The sequence below is a fragment of the Chiloscyllium plagiosum genome, chromosome 12 (assembly GCF_004010195.1).
Source record: "Chiloscyllium plagiosum isolate BGI_BamShark_2017 chromosome 12, ASM401019v2, whole genome shotgun sequence".
Classification (NCBI taxonomy): domain Eukaryota; kingdom Metazoa; phylum Chordata; class Chondrichthyes; order Orectolobiformes; family Hemiscylliidae; genus Chiloscyllium; species Chiloscyllium plagiosum.
The window spans coordinates 41941365-41959790 of NC_057721.1; the positions used below are offsets into that span (position 1 = coordinate 41941365).

Here is an 18426-nt window from a genome sequence, read left to right on the forward strand (position 1 = left end):
TCACAAACTTGATTGAGTTTTTTGAAGAAGTAACAAAGGGAATTGATGAGGGCAGAGCAGTAGAAGTGATCTATATGGACTTCAGTAAGGCGGGCGACAAGGTTCCCCATGGGAGACCGATTAGCAAGGTTAGATCACATGGAAAACAGGGAGACTAGCCATTTGGATAGAGAACTGGCTCAAAGGTAGAAGACAGAGGGTGGTGGTGGAGGGTTGTTTTTCAGACTGGAGGCCTGTGACCAGTGGAGTGCCACAAGGATCGGTGCTGGGTCCTCTACTTTTTGTCATTTACATAAATGATTTTGATGCGAGCATAAGAGGTACAGTTAGTAAGTTTGCAGATGACACCAAAATTGGAGGCGTAGTGGACAGTGAAGAGGGTTACCTCAGATTACAACAGGATCTAGACCAAATGGGCCAATGGTCTGAGAAGTGCAGATGGAGTTTAATTCAGATAAATGCGAGGTGCTGCATTTTGGGAAAGCAAATCTTAGCAGGACTTATACACTTAATGGTAACGTCCAAGGGAGTGTTGTTGAACAAAGAGACCTTGGAGTGCAGGTTCATAGCTCCTTGAAAGTGGAATCGCAGGTAGATACAATAGTGAAGAAGGCGTTTGATATGCGTTCCTTTATTGGTCAGAGTAAGGAGTACAGGAGTTGGGAGGTCATGTTGTGCCTGTACAGGACATTGGTTAGGCCACTGTTTTATGCTGTTTATCGAACAAGCCTAGATATTGTCCAGATAATGCTCCAATCAGTATCTGGGTAATCACAACTGGTGCTATCCATCAGCAAACATCCCCATTTTCAATATTTTGATGGAAGGACCGACCTTAATGAAGTAACTGAAGATAGTTGGGCCTAGAACATTACCTTGATGTGAGATGATTGACCTCAAAAAACTACAAGCATCTTCTTTTGACAGACTCTTAATGCACCTTGTGTTAAAACCTAAAAGGATTGTGCAGCAATAGCTATAAGGGCAATAGCAATGGATGGAAGGTCTCTTTTTTTTAACCATCACCACCACCTCTTTGAGAGGGTGTGTTAAAAACATTGGTTACTGCTGCTAACTCTGGCCTAGGTCATTTCCGTTACTACCAAGGTCATCATTCATGTTCTTATAACCACTGAACATGAATTCTTGAAAGTACTTAGTGGCTATAGTTGGCTACATCATGACCTGCACTAAGCCCTGCCTGCTTATCACTTCCATGCTTGCTCATTACACTGAATCTACATTCTGAAAAACTTTTAAATCCCTCATTCTGAACTTTAAAACCTTCTTTGACCTTGCACTACCTTACCCTTCAAATCTCCTTTAACCTTACATAGAGTCATAGAGATGTACAGCATGGAAACAGACCCTTCAGTCCATGCCGACCAGATATCCCAACCCAATATAGTCCCACCTGCCAGCACCCGGCCCATATCCCTCCAAACCCTTCCTATTCATATACCCATCCAAATGCCTCTAGACTCCCCGACCCCAGGGAAAAGACTTTGCCTATTTATCCTATCCATGCCCCTCATAATTTTGTAAATCTCTATAAGGTCAGCCCTCAGCCTCCGACGCTCCAGGGAAAACAGCCCCAGCCTGTTCAGCCTCTCCCTGTAGCTCAAATCCTCAAACTCTGGCAACATCCTTGTAAATCTTTTCTGAACCTTTTCAAGTTTCACAACATCTTTCCAATAGGAAGGAGACCAGAATTGCATGCAATATTCCAACAGTGGCCTAATCCAGGGCTCACTATTCTGTAAGTTTCATAGAGATGCCCTGTCATCCTTCTAAACTTTGAACACAAAACCCAGAGACCTTAGCCACTCCTCATCTGACAAGCCCTTCATCCCCAGATTTATTTTGTAAATCTCCCCTGGACTCCCTCCACTCCCACATATCCTTACTTAGACCCACGGCCAAAAACTGCTTACAATATTCTAAATATAATTTGACCACAATCTTATGCAGCCTCATCAATACACTCTGCTTACATATTCTAGCTGCCTTCAAACATTGTGTTTGCTTTCCTAATTGCGAATTAGCCTGTCTGGTAACCATAAGAGAATCATGAACTAGATCTCCTATGTCCCATTGTGCCTCAAATATCTGAAGCCATTTCCTGTTTAGAAAATAGTCTATGCCTCTGTTCTCCCCACTAATGTGCATAACCTCACACTTTCCCACATTGTATTCCATCTGCCACTTTGCCCAACCTCCCAGCCTATGCAACTCCTTCTGCAGCCTCACGCCTCTTCAACACTATCTGTCCCTCCATTTATTTTTACAAACTTAGCAACCCTCAGTTCCTTCATCCAGATTATTAATGGCTAGGCCAATGGCACCAACCTTCCAAGAATTCTTAAATGACTTGGTAAGGTTTAATAATATAATCAAAATTGCTGGTGGGTTAGAAAATGCATAATGCTGGAAAGTACCAGCAGATTGTTTATCAATGTTTTGTGATACTTTCATGAATGCCTCTGTCCAAGCATTGATGCAGTTCAGATCACATAGTTTGATCACATCCTGTCCTCTGTCCCTCATCATTGTACTTTGTTTTTAATGCTTTTACTGTGATCCTGTACATTGTTTGCCTGCTATCATTCCATTATTACAGTAATGAAGCATTTTGTAATGTTGCTGCTCCTCTGATATTATGCATTATTTTGTAGGTGAATGGCTCCTTGGAACTTTAAGTTCACGACAAGTGACCTATGGTATGAGGATAAGATTTAAAGTTTATCAGTGTGAGGATGAAGGCATTGAATACCCTTTAGTTTTCTTTAGGATTCAATCTGAATCAGATAAAGTGCTTGTAGAGGTCAGTGAGGAAGCCAGTAGAGAAGAACTTGATGAAGAGGAACGTAAAATTCTGGAAGAACTTGGATTCCTATCAGCTCTCGCACCACAGGAAACAGAAGAGGAAGAAGATATTTTACAGTTTATTGAAGATGAAAATGATAATTCAAGAGAACTCAACAGTAAAACACCTGACGGGCAAGGTAGTCAATTCCATTCAAAGGCGAGTGGAAGTCAGAATAAACCATACAATGATGCAAACAAAAATGAAACTGATATCTTGGAGTATGATGTGGCTGAGGATGAGCTTGAGCAGCCTAAGGAATTAGATAAAAGTACATCTGAAGTGCCATTAAACGAAAGAAACAATGAGATGACACTAATATCTGAAACAGAATCTGTTCATTTAAAACAAAATACAGCAGTTACGATGGAGGGAGATATTAACATGGAAAGTTTTAGAGAAGACTTTGAAGAAAAGAGTAAGAATAGTGAACTTCAAGAATTTTCACGAAGCTCTGCTGCCAAAAATAATAACTTGCTAATTAGCACAAATAACCCACATACTGTGGTTAATCCTGTGAAGAGTAAGAGGAGTTTAGCTGAGACTCCTATAATACTAAAGCAAAACAATTTGCAAATAACCGCAGAGAACATCAGCTCTGTCAATATTACTGATGGTGAAAGAGAAGAGGAGTCTGATCAAGTCCCACAAGAATATAACACAGAACAAAATAGTCAAAATGAGAAAAATGAAACTCTATATGAAATGGAGAACACCGATATTTTTAATGAAACAACCACAGCATCAAATAATACAGGCAGAAAAGCAACGCTTTCACCTCCTTCATTAAATCAGAATGCAACAGGTTCACAAGCAACTGACTTTACAGCTGATTATGAACAAAATCAAATTAACTCCAATGCAAATAATCACAGCAAAAGTACAGTGACAACTGGCAGAGAACAGGGTAATTTATTCAATCAGTTGTCCCATGAGGTTGTTGAACACTTCACCAATACTTCAGAACAACCAGGAAAGGAGAGCAGTGAAATTTCTGAAAAAGTATTTATTTACTTAAAGAAGCATTCAACAGGCAAACATAGAGTTCGATTTCAGGGCACACCTCTGAAACCCAAAAGTTCTTTTTTGACATACCAAGTGGAAGAAAAGGGCATTAGTGTTACAAACCTAAAGCATTTGAAAAAATATGTAAAGCTGGCAATGCATGACAATTCTACAAAAGAATTCAAAATCGAAGGAAATGTTAGAAGGCAGGCAGCACTTGAAAGAATGCTGAAGCGCAGGAAGGTGCTGAAGGATCAAGTGTCTCCAAGAGGGTTCAAACCTGGCATTAAACAAAGAATTCATATTCCTTTAGGCAAAACACGTATGTCACCAAGAGGATTTCACCTTAAACCTAATTCAGTAATTTATCAAGATGACAACTCGAATAGTATTATAATAGGAATTCCAAAGCGTAAAAATGGAGATACTCTTGATTATGATGAATATATTGCAAACATGGATGCAGACCATCTTGGAGCTGCTAGAAAAAATGATGAGCCTGATTTAGATTCTATGAACCCTTACACTAATGACAGACGAACTCATTCAGACATGTCCCGAGATCCAGAAATGATAGTTGAACATTACTTACGGAGCAGTCGAGGAAATGTGAGGCATTACTTTATTGCAGCAGAAGAAATTTTTTGGGATTATACTGGGAATACTATGTAAGTACCATATTTTTCAACATTTTTGGGTTGTTGTTTAAAGTAACTTTTAGAATGATTTCAACACATTTGGTCCGTTGTACTTGCCAACTTTCCACTGATCTGTCTTTACGTGTTCAGCCAATTCCCATTTAAACATCTTGTTTGAATCTGCACCTATCACACTCTCAGGTGGTGCATTCCAGATCCTAAAATCTCACTGATTTAAAAAAAAGGGTTCTTTTGACATTCACTATCCCCTGATTCTCAACGCCTCCACTGCCAGTTAACAATTTCTCTTTTTTAAATGCTTTGTCAAGGCTCCTTATCATTTTGAATATCTAGATTAAGTGTTCCCTCAAACCTCTTTTTAAGAAAAACAAACTCAGCTTTCAATCTGTCCAAGACCAAGTGTCTTATTTATATATTCATTCCCATCAAACCTACCTGCACCCTCTAGAAAGCCTACACATCCTTCCTAAAGTAGATACAATACTTCAACTGGGGCTTAACAAATATTTCTTTTATATGGGTTCATCCTAACTTCCTTGGAATTTTTTTATGTAAAACCTAAAATCCTGTAACTCTTTTGAACACTTTCTCTACTTGCCTGCCAAATTTCAATAATCTGTGCTCTTTCATCATCTACTTCTGTAGTGAAAAGTATTATTTTGACAATGTAAATGAGAGTTTACATTACTTAATGTGATGTAAGATCATATATTTACTATAAGATAGTTCTCCTAGCAATCTCATGAAGTCTCACCTCATGAGAGAATGAAATTTTGACCCCATATACAGTCAATGTTCGCTATGTTTAAATAAACAAGACTTCTGCGATATTCACAAAACGTTCTCCTGAACTCAAACATAGTATATGGTAATAACAGGTGACAGACAATAATGAACAGCATGCAGAGAACTGCAACATAAAAAAGTGAATGGATGAGAAATTGCCAACAGAATACTTTGTGCAAGTTGCAGGTTTAAAGCAAGCTGAATAGTAACTGACCTGGTACCAGAGATTCACAAGGCATCGTACCGCATTGGGACTAGCTACAAAACTTGCCAAGGAGCCCAGCAATGTTGTAGGAGGTTATGCAGATTGAATCCTAGATGAGAAGGAATCAGTGAAAGAATAGCTGTACATGACAAAGTAGTTAAAACATTCAACGTCTACTTTGGTCTCCGAAAATAGATCATTGCTGAGTAAATTACAATAAGTGTATCCAGTGACAGAGAGAGAGTGTTCATTCAGTTATTTATACAGGCTGTCAGAAAATTGAGAAAATGCAGATTTAAAGGAGGAATTAATCAGAGACTAAATTGTTGTGAAAGTCTTGGATGAACGGTTGGATATTTTTACAAGTGAAAGACAATTTAACGTTATTGAAGGCTGTTCAGTTGACCAGACAAGTGAAGAGTAGAAAACCTAATAGCACAATCATTAGAATTTATAAGGAAACTTACTAGAGTTTGTTCAGTTCAGGAGTAAAACATGACTACAGAGAAGCAAGGGAAACCTAGAGGGTGCAGTAGCTGCCATAATCCAGAGAGTCATTTTTGTAATAATAAGAGCCATTTTAAAGTAGCCTATTGCAGAAAGCAGCATGCATATCAGAAACAAATGAAAATCACACAATGACTAGCAACATTCAAGAAATTGAGGATTTTAATTGCGGAGGGGTGTTGTTCTTGGATGAGACGAAATGATCAACTGGAAGTTGTTGAAGTATAGAAACTGATTTAAAACATATTCTAATCTGGATTCTGGAGCTGGAGTTTCAGTTCTTTCCAATGTTGAACTGTGGTCAAAGTAACCTTAAAACTCCAGAAACCAGAGAGCACACAACTAAATTAATGGAACACATGACTGCCACGCTTCAATACAAAGACAGGAAATTTACAGAAACCTTATTGATAATCCAGTATCAGAAATGGTCACGTTTAGGTCAAAGAACTTTTGCACACTTACAGCGAATTTACAAAGTGGTGGAATTGTGAAGCCAAATGAAACCTTAAGTCTTGACAGCTAATTTTCCACAATTAATCAAAGGACTTGGGCAGTTCATAAGGCTGGTCACATCAAGTTATTTCCTGAAGTAATAATCCTCTATGTTTATTTACACTGAGAAAAGATCCTCTTCCAATTTTGCAGAAGATAAAGCAAGAAGATAACTAAATGTTACAACAAGAAATTTTCTCATCTTTAAAAATCCTACAAATAGGTGTTCAGTGTGGTTCCTATATCAAACTCAAATCGATCATTGAGAACCCATATAAATGTCATAGTTGAATAAAACAGTAGGAATGGAAATTCATCCTATGTCACCTGTAGATGAGATTGGCAAAGATGGAAAAGAATTGAATTTTCTCAAATCTAGATGTAAATGGTAGTTTTAGTAATTACCTTTACGTGAGGAATTAATATTACTTTCAATGTTTAGCATACTGTTGGCTGAATACCTTTTGTATGTCTGGTATTACATTTGCACCAGACATTTTTCAGCAAATGATAACTAGTATCCTGGGAGATTTGGAAGGAGTAATCTGCCACACAGATGGCATCTTAGTTCAGGGACCCACTAGAACATAGCCAGATGGAAACAGTGTTACAATGCCTGAGAAACAGGACTCACCCTCATTTACAAGTGCACGTTCCCACAGCCATATATTTAGTTCCTCTGAAACATCATATGTGACAGAAGCCAATTCATGGAAAACCAAAGAGATTAAAGAGTTTCCATCTCCTTCGAATATCACAGAGTTTCAGCGATATATTGGGAGGGTGAATTAAAATGGTAATATTTTAAACCAGTTTAGCAAATGTTAATAAACCATCACACGTGCTACTAAGGTAAGATCAGGCTTGGTGCTGGGAAGAAGCCCAACAGCTGTTGTTTGAATGGATCAAAGAAACACCTGAAATATTGGTCATTACATTCCAGAACTGTTTATGATTGTTGCTGCAGATGCATCATTGACTGAATTGGGAACTGTACTATCCTGGGTGTGAAGAGATTGTAAGACAGTTCAGTGTACTATGTACTATGCACTTTTGACTTGAAGAGAAGAAAGATTTTCAGTTATTGAAAAGCAAGCATGACACCAAGATTGCAAGAATTTCATTTGAAGTTGATGAGATTTGCTGCTACAAACTGAATATGTGCAAGGGAAGAAATAGACCACAGGGGACGTCTCGGTCTGTTGGGTGACAGGATGGTTTATGATGAGACATAGGTCATGCTTGGAGTCCTTGGACTCAAAATCCAACAGAATTTCCAGCAAGATTACTTGGACATTACAAAGTGTATCTGTTTGGTGACCAGGGATCTCAAAATCGTGGGATGGAATGATATCAAACTATATCAAATGTGCAGGGTAGTTCAAAGTGCCAATTCAAAGACCTACTCCATAAAAATATATAAAGACCAAATAATCTTAAAATACAGGTTGCTATTCTATAGTGCTTGTTTCGTCAACTTGAATTGGCCGTAACACAATTGATGGATAGGAGATGCTGTTTCTAAAGCATGAACTTTTAAAACATGTGTTGGCTATAACACAATTACATCACTAACACTAAGTATTGTATTTAGATTAGATTACTTATAGTGTGGAAACAGGCCCTTCGGCCCAACAAGCCCACACCGACCCGCTGAAGCGCAACCCACCCAGACCCATTCCCCTACATTTACCGCCTTCACCTAACACTACGGGCAATTTTAGCACGTCCAATTCATCTAGCCTGCACATTTTTGGACTATGGGAGGAAACCGGAGCACCTGGAGGAAACCCACGCAGACACGGGGAGAATGTGCAAACTCCACACAGTCAGTCACCTGAGGCGGGAATTGAACCCAGGTCTCTGGCGCTGTGAGGCAGCAGTGCTAACCACTGTGCCACCATGCTGCCCATTTAATGATAACTTAAATTGTGTTTAAAATTTCATTCACACAGGTATCTGTTATCAATGATCAATAAAGATAATTAATCATGATTGTTAGCACAGTCCATATACAGTATCTATGTTTGCCTAATTTTGAGAATCTGTTCCATGTATAACAATTTCCAAATTTGTTATTAGGCATTCAGCAGAGCAATCAAATACTGTGTATAAAAAAGTCATTTTCCGGAGATACACAGACGCATTATTTAGGGAACGCTATAATCATGGAGAAAGATACGAACACCTGGGAATACTTGGACCTGTCATCAGAGCAGAAGTTAATGATGTCATCAAGGTATACTGTAATATTTACGTCATAGTTTACATCATCTTATTGCAAGCTCAATAGTAGGATCCTGCTTCCAAGTTAGTTTTAAACAGTATATTATACATTAATTTTTCAGTTTGACTTGATGAGTTGGATTTGTCTCAAATAAGTTGTAAATTCAAACTTTACTCCAAGATTTTGGCACATAGCCAATCCTGACAGGCTATGTATTACTGAGAAATTGGATGGCATGTTTCTATTTAAATAATCAAGCAGATATGAACAATACCATTTCAATTATTCAAAAGAAAAGTGGGATGTTCTCAATGTAATGTCCAATAATTCTTCTTTAATCTTCACAATTTATTCCATGCTATATATGTTTACATTGTTCCTGCACATCCATATAAGCCAAATGTACCATGCAGTGTCTTGAGAATTTCCTGAGAGAGGCAATTAAACACTGCACGCAAGCTTATATCCTGCTTTGATCACTCAAATTCTGAAAAAGCTTCCCATAGCTTCTCAGGACTGAATCTTGCCTTTTTTGGCGCATAACAAGTTGCATTGAATATTTTTGGATGGTTTTTCTTTTCAAGGCCTATCACTCCCAATTTCTCTCACATCCAATTCCCACACCATCTTACCACATACTGGTTCCCACGACCTCTTGCTGTTCAAAGGAATTGACTGTATTCCCTTGCACCAGCACAACCTTTAAAAATACCAGGGCAAGCATTGTCAATTCAGAGCTGCCCTGCATGGTTCCTGACATTTGCCCCAGGCATGGCATTGAGGGGGAAATTGGTGCCCCAGTTATTGGGGCAGAGACCAGGAAGTCCTGCTGGACAGGGTAATAGAGAAGTGGGACTTCCTGTACTCTCAGGACTCAGGAATGGAGGCCATGACACTAGACAATACCAGCCTGGTTCAAGATTGCTACCCAGGTCAGTGAACCCTCAGCTGTCTGGAAGAAACCCCAGAATGATTGAAGAAGGTCAATACCCTTCTCCCCTTTAAGTAAAACAATCTTCTCTCCAATATATCACATACACTGTCACTCAGCTACTGTATCCACTGTCCACCAAGGCTCATGCTCTACCACTCTCACTAATGTTGGCAACATCCTTCCTTCACTCACTGTCACCCACCCCCAACTCTGAAACCATGAACCTGTATGCTGTCTGCACTGGATACATACTCATACGGGACACCTTTCTGTTAGCATCAGGGCCAATGGCTATGCCACTTACTTTTCATTTCTGTCTCTCGCTCTTTCTCTTATTCCATGGGGAAGGCAGCCCACAAAAAGCCTGCAGAAAGGCTCAAGATAGGTGATAGGCTGCCCAACATTTAGCTCCTTATTCTAATGGAGAACATCCTGAATCTGACCGTTCTAAGTTGTTGTCGGATCATTTCCAAACCTCTGGATTGGTATTGGAGAAGGCCATGGTTCCCTGAACAAAGTCTATGCCTTTTGACTTGACTGAAGCCTGCTGACAACCACGACAAGCTTCCTGACTTTGTATATGTGCTAAATGGCAAGGTAAGCCACAAATAATATGAGCCTCATATTGCTGGCTGAGGGGAGTAAAGCAAGAAAAGGCAAGGCAATGGAAGGCAGGGATGCTGTGAGCAACCAGGTCATCTCAAAGTGAGTGAGTGCTACTGACAGTGAGCAACGGTCTGTAGATGCAAACTGGTCTAGTCCATGAGCTGGGTGTGTAAGTGTCCTTGAGGACACAGTAGCATTACAATAATGTGGCGTGTGCAGAAACATTCTTCAAGTGGATCAGATATGTGCATGAGGGTTGTTAGAGGCTGGCACATATCAGATGCCAATGTCTGTAGACAGACATGTATGTATACCTGTGCCCTTGGAGTGTGCCCTGAGATTTTAGTACCCAGTGTCCAATATGAGGGTCCTTTGCAGCAAGCAATGAGCTGAATTTGCCAAATACCACTCTGGGGAGTTTTGTAAATTAGAAACCTGAATATTAGTGAGGCAAGTTGGTTTGTCAACAAGGCATTTAACAAATAATGAGTGGCATTATAGTGGCAGCCAAAGCTCACGTCTCACAGACTCTCTATAAAAATACTCCCTTAATGCTGAACATTTGTAATGTTCTTCATTCCCAGGATCAGAATGGATGCCCATTGTTCCTGTAGTGAGAAAATTGAAAGGTGACTCAAACCAGTTTGGTGAAATTGTCAATGCTATAGGATTAGGTACATAGAATATTGATGAGATGATATTAAACTTCTTTGTAGAAATGATTTTGTAAATAAAGTGTTAATAATGTTATAAAGCCTGTGCTTAATCATCAGGTTCTCTTTAAAAACTTTGCTTCAAGACCATACTCCATTCATGCCCATGGAGTGTCATATGAGAAGTCATCTGAAGGAATGAGCTATGAAGATTATTCCACTGACTGGTTTAAGTTAGATGATGCTGTTGCTCCAAACAGCACATACACATACGTGTGGAATGTGCCGCCTCGGTCAGCACCAACTTCTACCGATTCAGTCTGCAAGGCTTGGGTCTATTATTCCAGCGTGGACTATGTAAGTGCTCTACAAATAAAATGACAGAGGAGAATGCAAGCAATTTACACAGAAAACTGAAATATTTTCATTTTGTAAATGTTTAAAGTTTTATTTATTCCTTGCAGGTGAAGGATATTAACTCTGGGTTGATCGGGCCTCTGTTGATCTGTAAGAATGGAACACTGAGCACCTTTAATGAAATTCCCGATGATGCTCGCGAGTTTGTTTTGCTCTTCAACACTTTTGATGAAACCAAAAGTTGGTACCTGAACGACAACAAACACCAACTTTGTAAAGAATCCTGTGAGATAAGCAAGAACAATTACAATTTTAAACAGCACAGTACTTTTCATGGTATTTACTCCTTTCACAATTTTAAGATGTAATTAACTTTAAAACCCTTTCAGTAACCAGTGACAGAACTGCTATTTTTGATGAAAAGTCAGATGTGATAGTGATTAGGAACCTTTGTAGTTTAATCCCAAGATGTATTTTTTTTTGTTAAAGGTATTTCTTCTATATATTTTCCTTTTATTTTTTTCCCATTGAACCATTCTCCTGTAACCAAACAGTGAATACTGTAAGTCGTTTCCACAGCACCCAGCAATACATGTTGACCTGCTCTCTCACCATCAACAGCATCCCCCAGCCCCATTACCAATATGAGCCATTTCTTCAATTGTTTCATTCTATATCCAGATTATTTTTATTTGCTGGAAGAATACTGGAGCTGGAATTTCTACCACAATATGCTGCCAATTCTAGTTAGGTACGTTCCTGGAGGTTTCATCCAGTGACCTCTTGACCACCAACAGTTTTGATCAGTCAAACATCCTTTAAACTGAGCTTAATACTTTTTTTAAAATAGTGAACAGACGTGTTCCAGCAATGATAAAGTACACAATTCATATAACTCTTGCCTTAACTTTAAGTGTACCATCTGCAGCAGTGTCCAGATGATTAATCTTTCAATCCCAGAGATCCCTGGACAATTCTGGATACTTGGCAATATGAACTTAAGATCAGCACCCATTTTTACATAAAGTACATGCCAACAAAATGAATTCTTTCTGCCTTTCGATAGTAAACACATTCTGTGTCTTGTGACCAGATTACTCCTTTCATAGTACTCAGTAACAACAGTTCCAAAACATTTTCTTTGTTAAATAACCACTTTGCTTTTTCAGCTATCAATGGATTTGTCAATGCCTCTTTAAGGGGTCTAGTGATATATGAAAAAGAGCTGGTGCGATGGTATTTGATTAATGTGGGAGGCTCAGATGACATGCATGCTATACGTTTCCATAGCCAGACATTTATTGAAAGGAGGGGTGGTGAACATCGTCTGGGCATTTACAACTTGTATCCAGGTAAGGATAAAGGTCTGCTCCTTCATTACACTCGTAAAAGTACATTTAGATAACATGTTATTTAATGTTAAGGGAATCTAATCAATGCTGTGCTATACTCAAGTGCACTTTCTTTATATTTGTTACTTTGTCTTTACTAGTAATAAAAGTAAGAACGGAATTATTTATACTTGACTAATTCTAAACTCATCAGGTATCCAGGTTGTCCTAATCAAATATGTTACTGAAATATATAGGTGCCTTTAGAGCCATTGAAATGTATTCATCAAAACCTGGCACGTGGCTTTTAGGCTGTGAAAATGGAGAGCATTACAAAGGAGGGATGCAGGCACATTTGCTTGTTCTATCTAAAGGTATGTGCATATCCCTTATTATTCAAATACAATAATGTATTCCAGTTTTCTTTTTCTGTCACACACTAATGTACAGGGTTACATTAAATGAAATAAAATTTAACGTTCATCATCTCAAAATAACACTTGAAAATCATATTTCATTCCTATGTTCCTGCAGTTCCTGAATGTCTGTTGTGACAATTACCAAATGCAAACATAGAAGGGGCAGGAAATCAGGAATAACTGTAACCACAAACTGGTTCAAGGCTGTGACCTGTCTGAATGCATAAATAACATTGACAAGATATTATAGGCTTTGGTCTTGGAATTCAGACTTTACCTGAATTCCTTGATGACATTTTTCAGAGTCAAAGCTAAAGACTTATGCTGTCACTTTCCTTTCTAATTCTTCCATTTTTTATTTGTATTCTTTCTTTCTGTTCCTTCATATTTCTTGTTTCTCCTTATTTCATTATTTTTATCGTTTCCTTTTCTCGTTATTTTGAGTAGTAAAGTTTGATCTGTGTAATTGGTAACAAATGAAAGTACAAAATAACCACCGAGGAGCAAAATACTGACAGTTTATTGTTAATAAGACAATAAAAAAAACTCAAAGAATATTTGGCATGGGCTACCGGCCCTAAACAGTCTGCTCTATTCTGTCAGCATCAGCACTCTGATAGCATTAAACATTTGGTAGTATTTGATGCAAAGGAGAGACAAACAAATGGGCAAGAAAAAACAATAGACTTGGGGACTGGGAATAGTTTAGAAGTCAGCAAAGGAGGACCAAGGGATTGATTAAAGAGGGGAGAAAGTAAGTTTGTGGGGAACATAAAAACTGACTAAAAGTACCTATAAGTACGCAAAGAGAAAAAAATTCGTGAAAACTAATGTTGGTCCCTGATAATCAGAAACGGGAATTTATAATAGGGATAAAAGAAATGGCTAATGACCTTGCTTCCATCTTCACAAAGGTTGACATGAATAAAGTACCAGAAATGATGGGGAACACAGGATTCAGTGAGAGGAAGGAACTGAAGCAAATCTGTAATAGTGGAGAACTGGTGTTGGAGAAATTGATGGGATTGAAACCTAACAAATCCCTAGGGCCTGGTAATCTACATTCCAGAGCACTTGAATGAATGGTGCTAGAAATAGTGGATGCTTTCGTCATCATCTTCCAAGATTCCTACAGAATGTGGGGTAGCTAGTGTAACCCTTCTGTTTAAAAAGGCAAGTTTAGAGAAAATAGGGAATTATATACCAGTGAGTCTGACATCAGTAGTGGGGAAGATGTTGGAATCCATTATCAAGGTTTTCATCAAGTGAGCAATTAGGAAATAGTGGTAGAATCAGGCATATTCAGCATTTACCCAAGGGAAATCCAGCTTGATAAATCTACTGGAATTCTTCAAGGATGTAACTAGTACAGTTGATGAGGGGAGCCAGTGGACGTAGTTTGTTTAGATTTTCAGAAGACTTTCAACAAATTCCCATAAGAGATTAATGTGTAAAATTAAAGTACATGGGATTGGGGAGAGTGTATGAAATGAATAGAAAATTGGTTGGTTGACAGGAGACAGAGTGGGACTAAATAGGTCTTTTTCTAAATGGCATGCAGTGACTGGGGAGATACCACCTAGATCAGTGCCAGGAATGCAGCTATGTACAATATATATTCATGATTTAGTTGAGGAAACTATCAGTAATATTTCAAAGAAAATGCAGATGGCACAAAGCTGGGTGGGAGAGTGAGCTGTGTCAAGGATGGAGGCATGTTGTAGTTTGATTTGGAAAGACTAAGTGACTGGGCAAATGCATGTTCGATGCAGTATAATATAGATAAATATGTTATCCACTTTGGTCAAAAAAATAAGAATTTTTATTTGTATTTGAGTGGTTATATATTGAGAGAGGGGAATATTCAACAATTTCTGGGTGCCCTTCTGCACAAGTTGCTGGAAGTATAGGTAGTTCTTGGGTAACTGCATTCCAACAGCGCAATTTGCTTTTAACGTCACTGAGGAATTTGAGGAATGGGAGTTTTGAGAACACTTACCTCTGCTCACAATAGCGCAATTCCAGTGGTGATCGTTTCAAATGTTTTGTTTTGTGCAAGCACCAATGTCAGCGCTAGTCTTCATGCTGATCTGTGCATGTGTCAATGTCAGTACCAACAGAGCAACTTTCTGTGAGAGGTACAGTACAGAGAGCAGCTCTCTGAAGAGAGATACATTGAGCAGCTTCCTGTGAAAGACACACTAGTCATAGATTATCCCTTTTTTGAAAAAAATGGAGGGGCATAAGCGCCCTGGTGATAAAATTGCGGGTGGTGAACACAAAAGAAAGGCTATAACACCAGAAGAGAAGTTTGATATTATAAAATGTTTTGAGTGTAAGGAGAGAATATGTGACACAGCTCGCTTAACAGTAATGAGCGAATGAGGGAGTTTACCTTCAGCACCATGATGACCTTCTGACCCTGCATTAACAATATTTTTCAATTGTACTGTGTTAAATTTACTTTTGTTTTATTGATAAATTTGACTTGTACCTTTACTTTGCCTGTGCTACACTTTGTGTCGGACTGTTCGGTTAATTTTCAGTGATCGCGAGTGATACTTTTTGCTAGTCTGCCCCTAACCCCACTTTTCCCAAAGGCCCCATTATTTATAGTAAGCGATTTTCTATGAAGCGAGGTTTCGCTGGAATGCAACTATGGCTTTTATAGGAGAACTACCTGTAATTGGGCAAATGCAGCAGGCTGTAAAGAAGGCAAACTGAACCAGAGTTGTACAGCACGAAACAGACCCTTCAGTCTAAGCAGATATCCTAAATCTAGTCCCATTTGCCAGTACTTGGCCCATATCCATCTAAACCTTTCCAGTTCATTTACGGATCCAGCTGATTTTTAAATGTTGTCATTGTAGCACCCTCCATCCTTTCCTCTGGCAGCTCATTCCAAACACACAACACCCTCTGCGTGAAAAGTTGCCCCTTAGGTCCCAGTTAAGTCTTTCTCCTCTCACCTTAAATCAATGGCCTCTAGTTTTGGATTCCCACACCCCAATGAAAAGATCTTAGCTATTCGCCCTATCCATGCCTCTCATGATTTTATGGACTTCTATAAGGCCAATAAGGGGAGAGGCCACATTGGTTTTGGTACTGGATAATGAACCCGGCCAGGTGATAGATTTGGAGGTAGGCGAGCACTTTGGTGATAGTGACCACAATTCAGTTATGTTTACTTTAGCAATGGAAAGGGTTAGGTACATACCATAGGGCAAGAATTATAACTGGGAGAAAGGCAATTTTGATGCGATTAGGCAAAATTTAGGATGCATAGGATGGGGAAGCAAACTGCAGGGGATGGGCACAATTGAAATGTGGAGCTTATTCACGGAATAGGTACTGTGTGTCCTTGATAAGTATGTACCTGTCAGGCAGGGAGGAAGTGGTTGAGCGAGGGAGCCATGGTTTATAAGGAAGTTGAATGTTTTGTCAAGAGGAAGAAGGCTTATATTAAGATGAGACATGAAGGCTCAGTTAGGGCGGTTGAGACTTACAAGCTAGCCAGGAAAGACCTAAGAAGAGAACTGTAAGAAGAGCCGGGAGGGGACATGAGAAGTTGTCAGTAGATAAGATCAAGGAAACCCTAAAGCTTTCTATAGATATATCAGGAATAGAAGAATGACCAGAGTAAGATTGGGACCAATCAAGGACAGTAGTGGGAAGTTGTGCGTGGAGTCAGAGGAGGTAGGAGAAGCACTCAATGAATATTTTTCCTCAAGTATTCACACTGGAAAAAGACAATGTTGTTGAGGAGAATACTAAGATACAGGCTACTAAACTAGATGGGATTGAGGTTCACGAGGAGGTGTTAGCAATTCTGGGAAGTGTGAAAATAGATAAGTCCCCTAGGCTGGATGACAACCCTGGTAATCATAGACTAGTGAACCTTACTTCGGTTGTGGGTAAAGTGTTGGAAAAGGTTAAAAGAGATAGGATTTATAATCATCTATAAGGGAATAAGTTCATTAGGGATAATCAACATGGTTTTGTGAAGGGTAACACACACCTTATTGAGTTCTTTGTGAAGGTGACCAAACAGGTAGATGAGGGTAAAGTGGTTGATATGGTGTATATGGATTTCAGTAAGGCATTTAATAAGGTTTGGAAATGTGTTGCTGGAAAAGCGCAGCAGGTCAGGCAGTATCCAGGGAACCTGTTCCCTGGATGCTGCCTGACCTGCTGTGCTTTTCCAGCAACACATTTCCAGCTCTGATCTCCAGCATCTGCAGACCTCACTTTCTCCATTTAATAAGGTTTCCCATGGTAGGCCACTGTACAAAAGTACAGAAGCATAGGATTGAGGGTGATTTAACGGTTTGGATCAGAAATTGGCTAGCTGAAATAGGACAGCGTGGTGGTTGATGGGAAATGTTTATCCTGGAGTTCAGTTACTAATGGTGTACCGCAAGGATCTGTTTTGGATCCACTGCTGTTTGTAATTTTTATAAATGACCTGTAAGAGGGTGTGGAAGGATGGGTTAGTAAATTTGCAAATGACACTAAGGTCAGTGGAGTTGTGGTCAGTGCCAAAGGATGTTGCAGGTTACAGAGGGACATAGATAAGCTGCAGAGCTGGGCTGAGAGGTGGCAAATGGAGTATAATATGGAAAAGTGTGAGGTGATTCACTTTTCAAGGAGCAACAGGAATAGACAGTACTGGGCTAATGGTAAAATTCTTGGCAGTGTGGATGAGCAGAGAGATCTCGGTGTCCATGTACATGGATCTCTGAAAGTTGCCACCTAGGTTGATAAGGTTGGTGAGAAGGCATACAGTGTGTTAGCTTTTATTGGTAGAGGGATTGAGTTTTGGAGCCATGAGGTCATGTTGCAGCTGTACAAAACTCTGGTGCAGCCACATTTGGAGTATTGCGTACAGTTCTAGTCACCGCATTATAGGAAGGGTGTTCAGAGGTGATTTATTAAGATGTTGCCTGGTATGGAGGGAAGGTCTTAAGAGGAAAGACTGAGGGAATTGAGGCTGTTTCATTAGAGAGAAGAAGGTTGAGAGATGACTTAATTCAGATGTATAAGATAATCAGAGGGCAAGATAGGGTGGACAGTGAGAGCTTTTTTCCTCAGATGGTGATGGCTAGCACAAGGGGACATAGTTTTAAATTGAGGGGTCATAGATATAGAGCTGAAAATGTGTTGCTGGAAAAGCGCAGCAGGTCAGGCAGCATCCAAGGAACAGGAGAATCGATGTTTCGGGCATAAGCCCTTCTTCAGGATTCCCCCGCCCTGCCCCTGCCAGCCTCTGATGCTCCAGGGAAAGTAGTCCAAGCCCATTCAGCTTCTTCCAAAGCTCAAACTCTTCAATCCTTGTAAATCTTTTCTGAACCCTTTCACGTTTCATAACCCTTTCCT

At 39.4% G+C, this 18426-nt stretch overlaps 1 protein-coding gene across 1 annotated transcript in view; it reads left to right on the plus strand.

The window, feature by feature from the left end:
• Positions 1-18426, plus strand: part of f5 (coagulation factor V) — a 118003-nt gene that overhangs the window by 74336 nt on the left and 25241 nt on the right. Inside the window, exons 13-18 of the mRNA XM_043700875.1 lie at positions 2676-4539; positions 8606-8762; positions 11064-11300; positions 11408-11636; positions 12470-12652; positions 12889-13005. Of these exons, the coding sequence (XP_043556810.1) occupies positions 2676-4539; positions 8606-8762; positions 11064-11300; positions 11408-11636; positions 12470-12652; positions 12889-13005 (2787 nt within the window). The remainder of the gene's footprint in view (positions 1-2675; positions 4540-8605; positions 8763-11063; positions 11301-11407; positions 11637-12469; positions 12653-12888; positions 13006-18426) is intronic.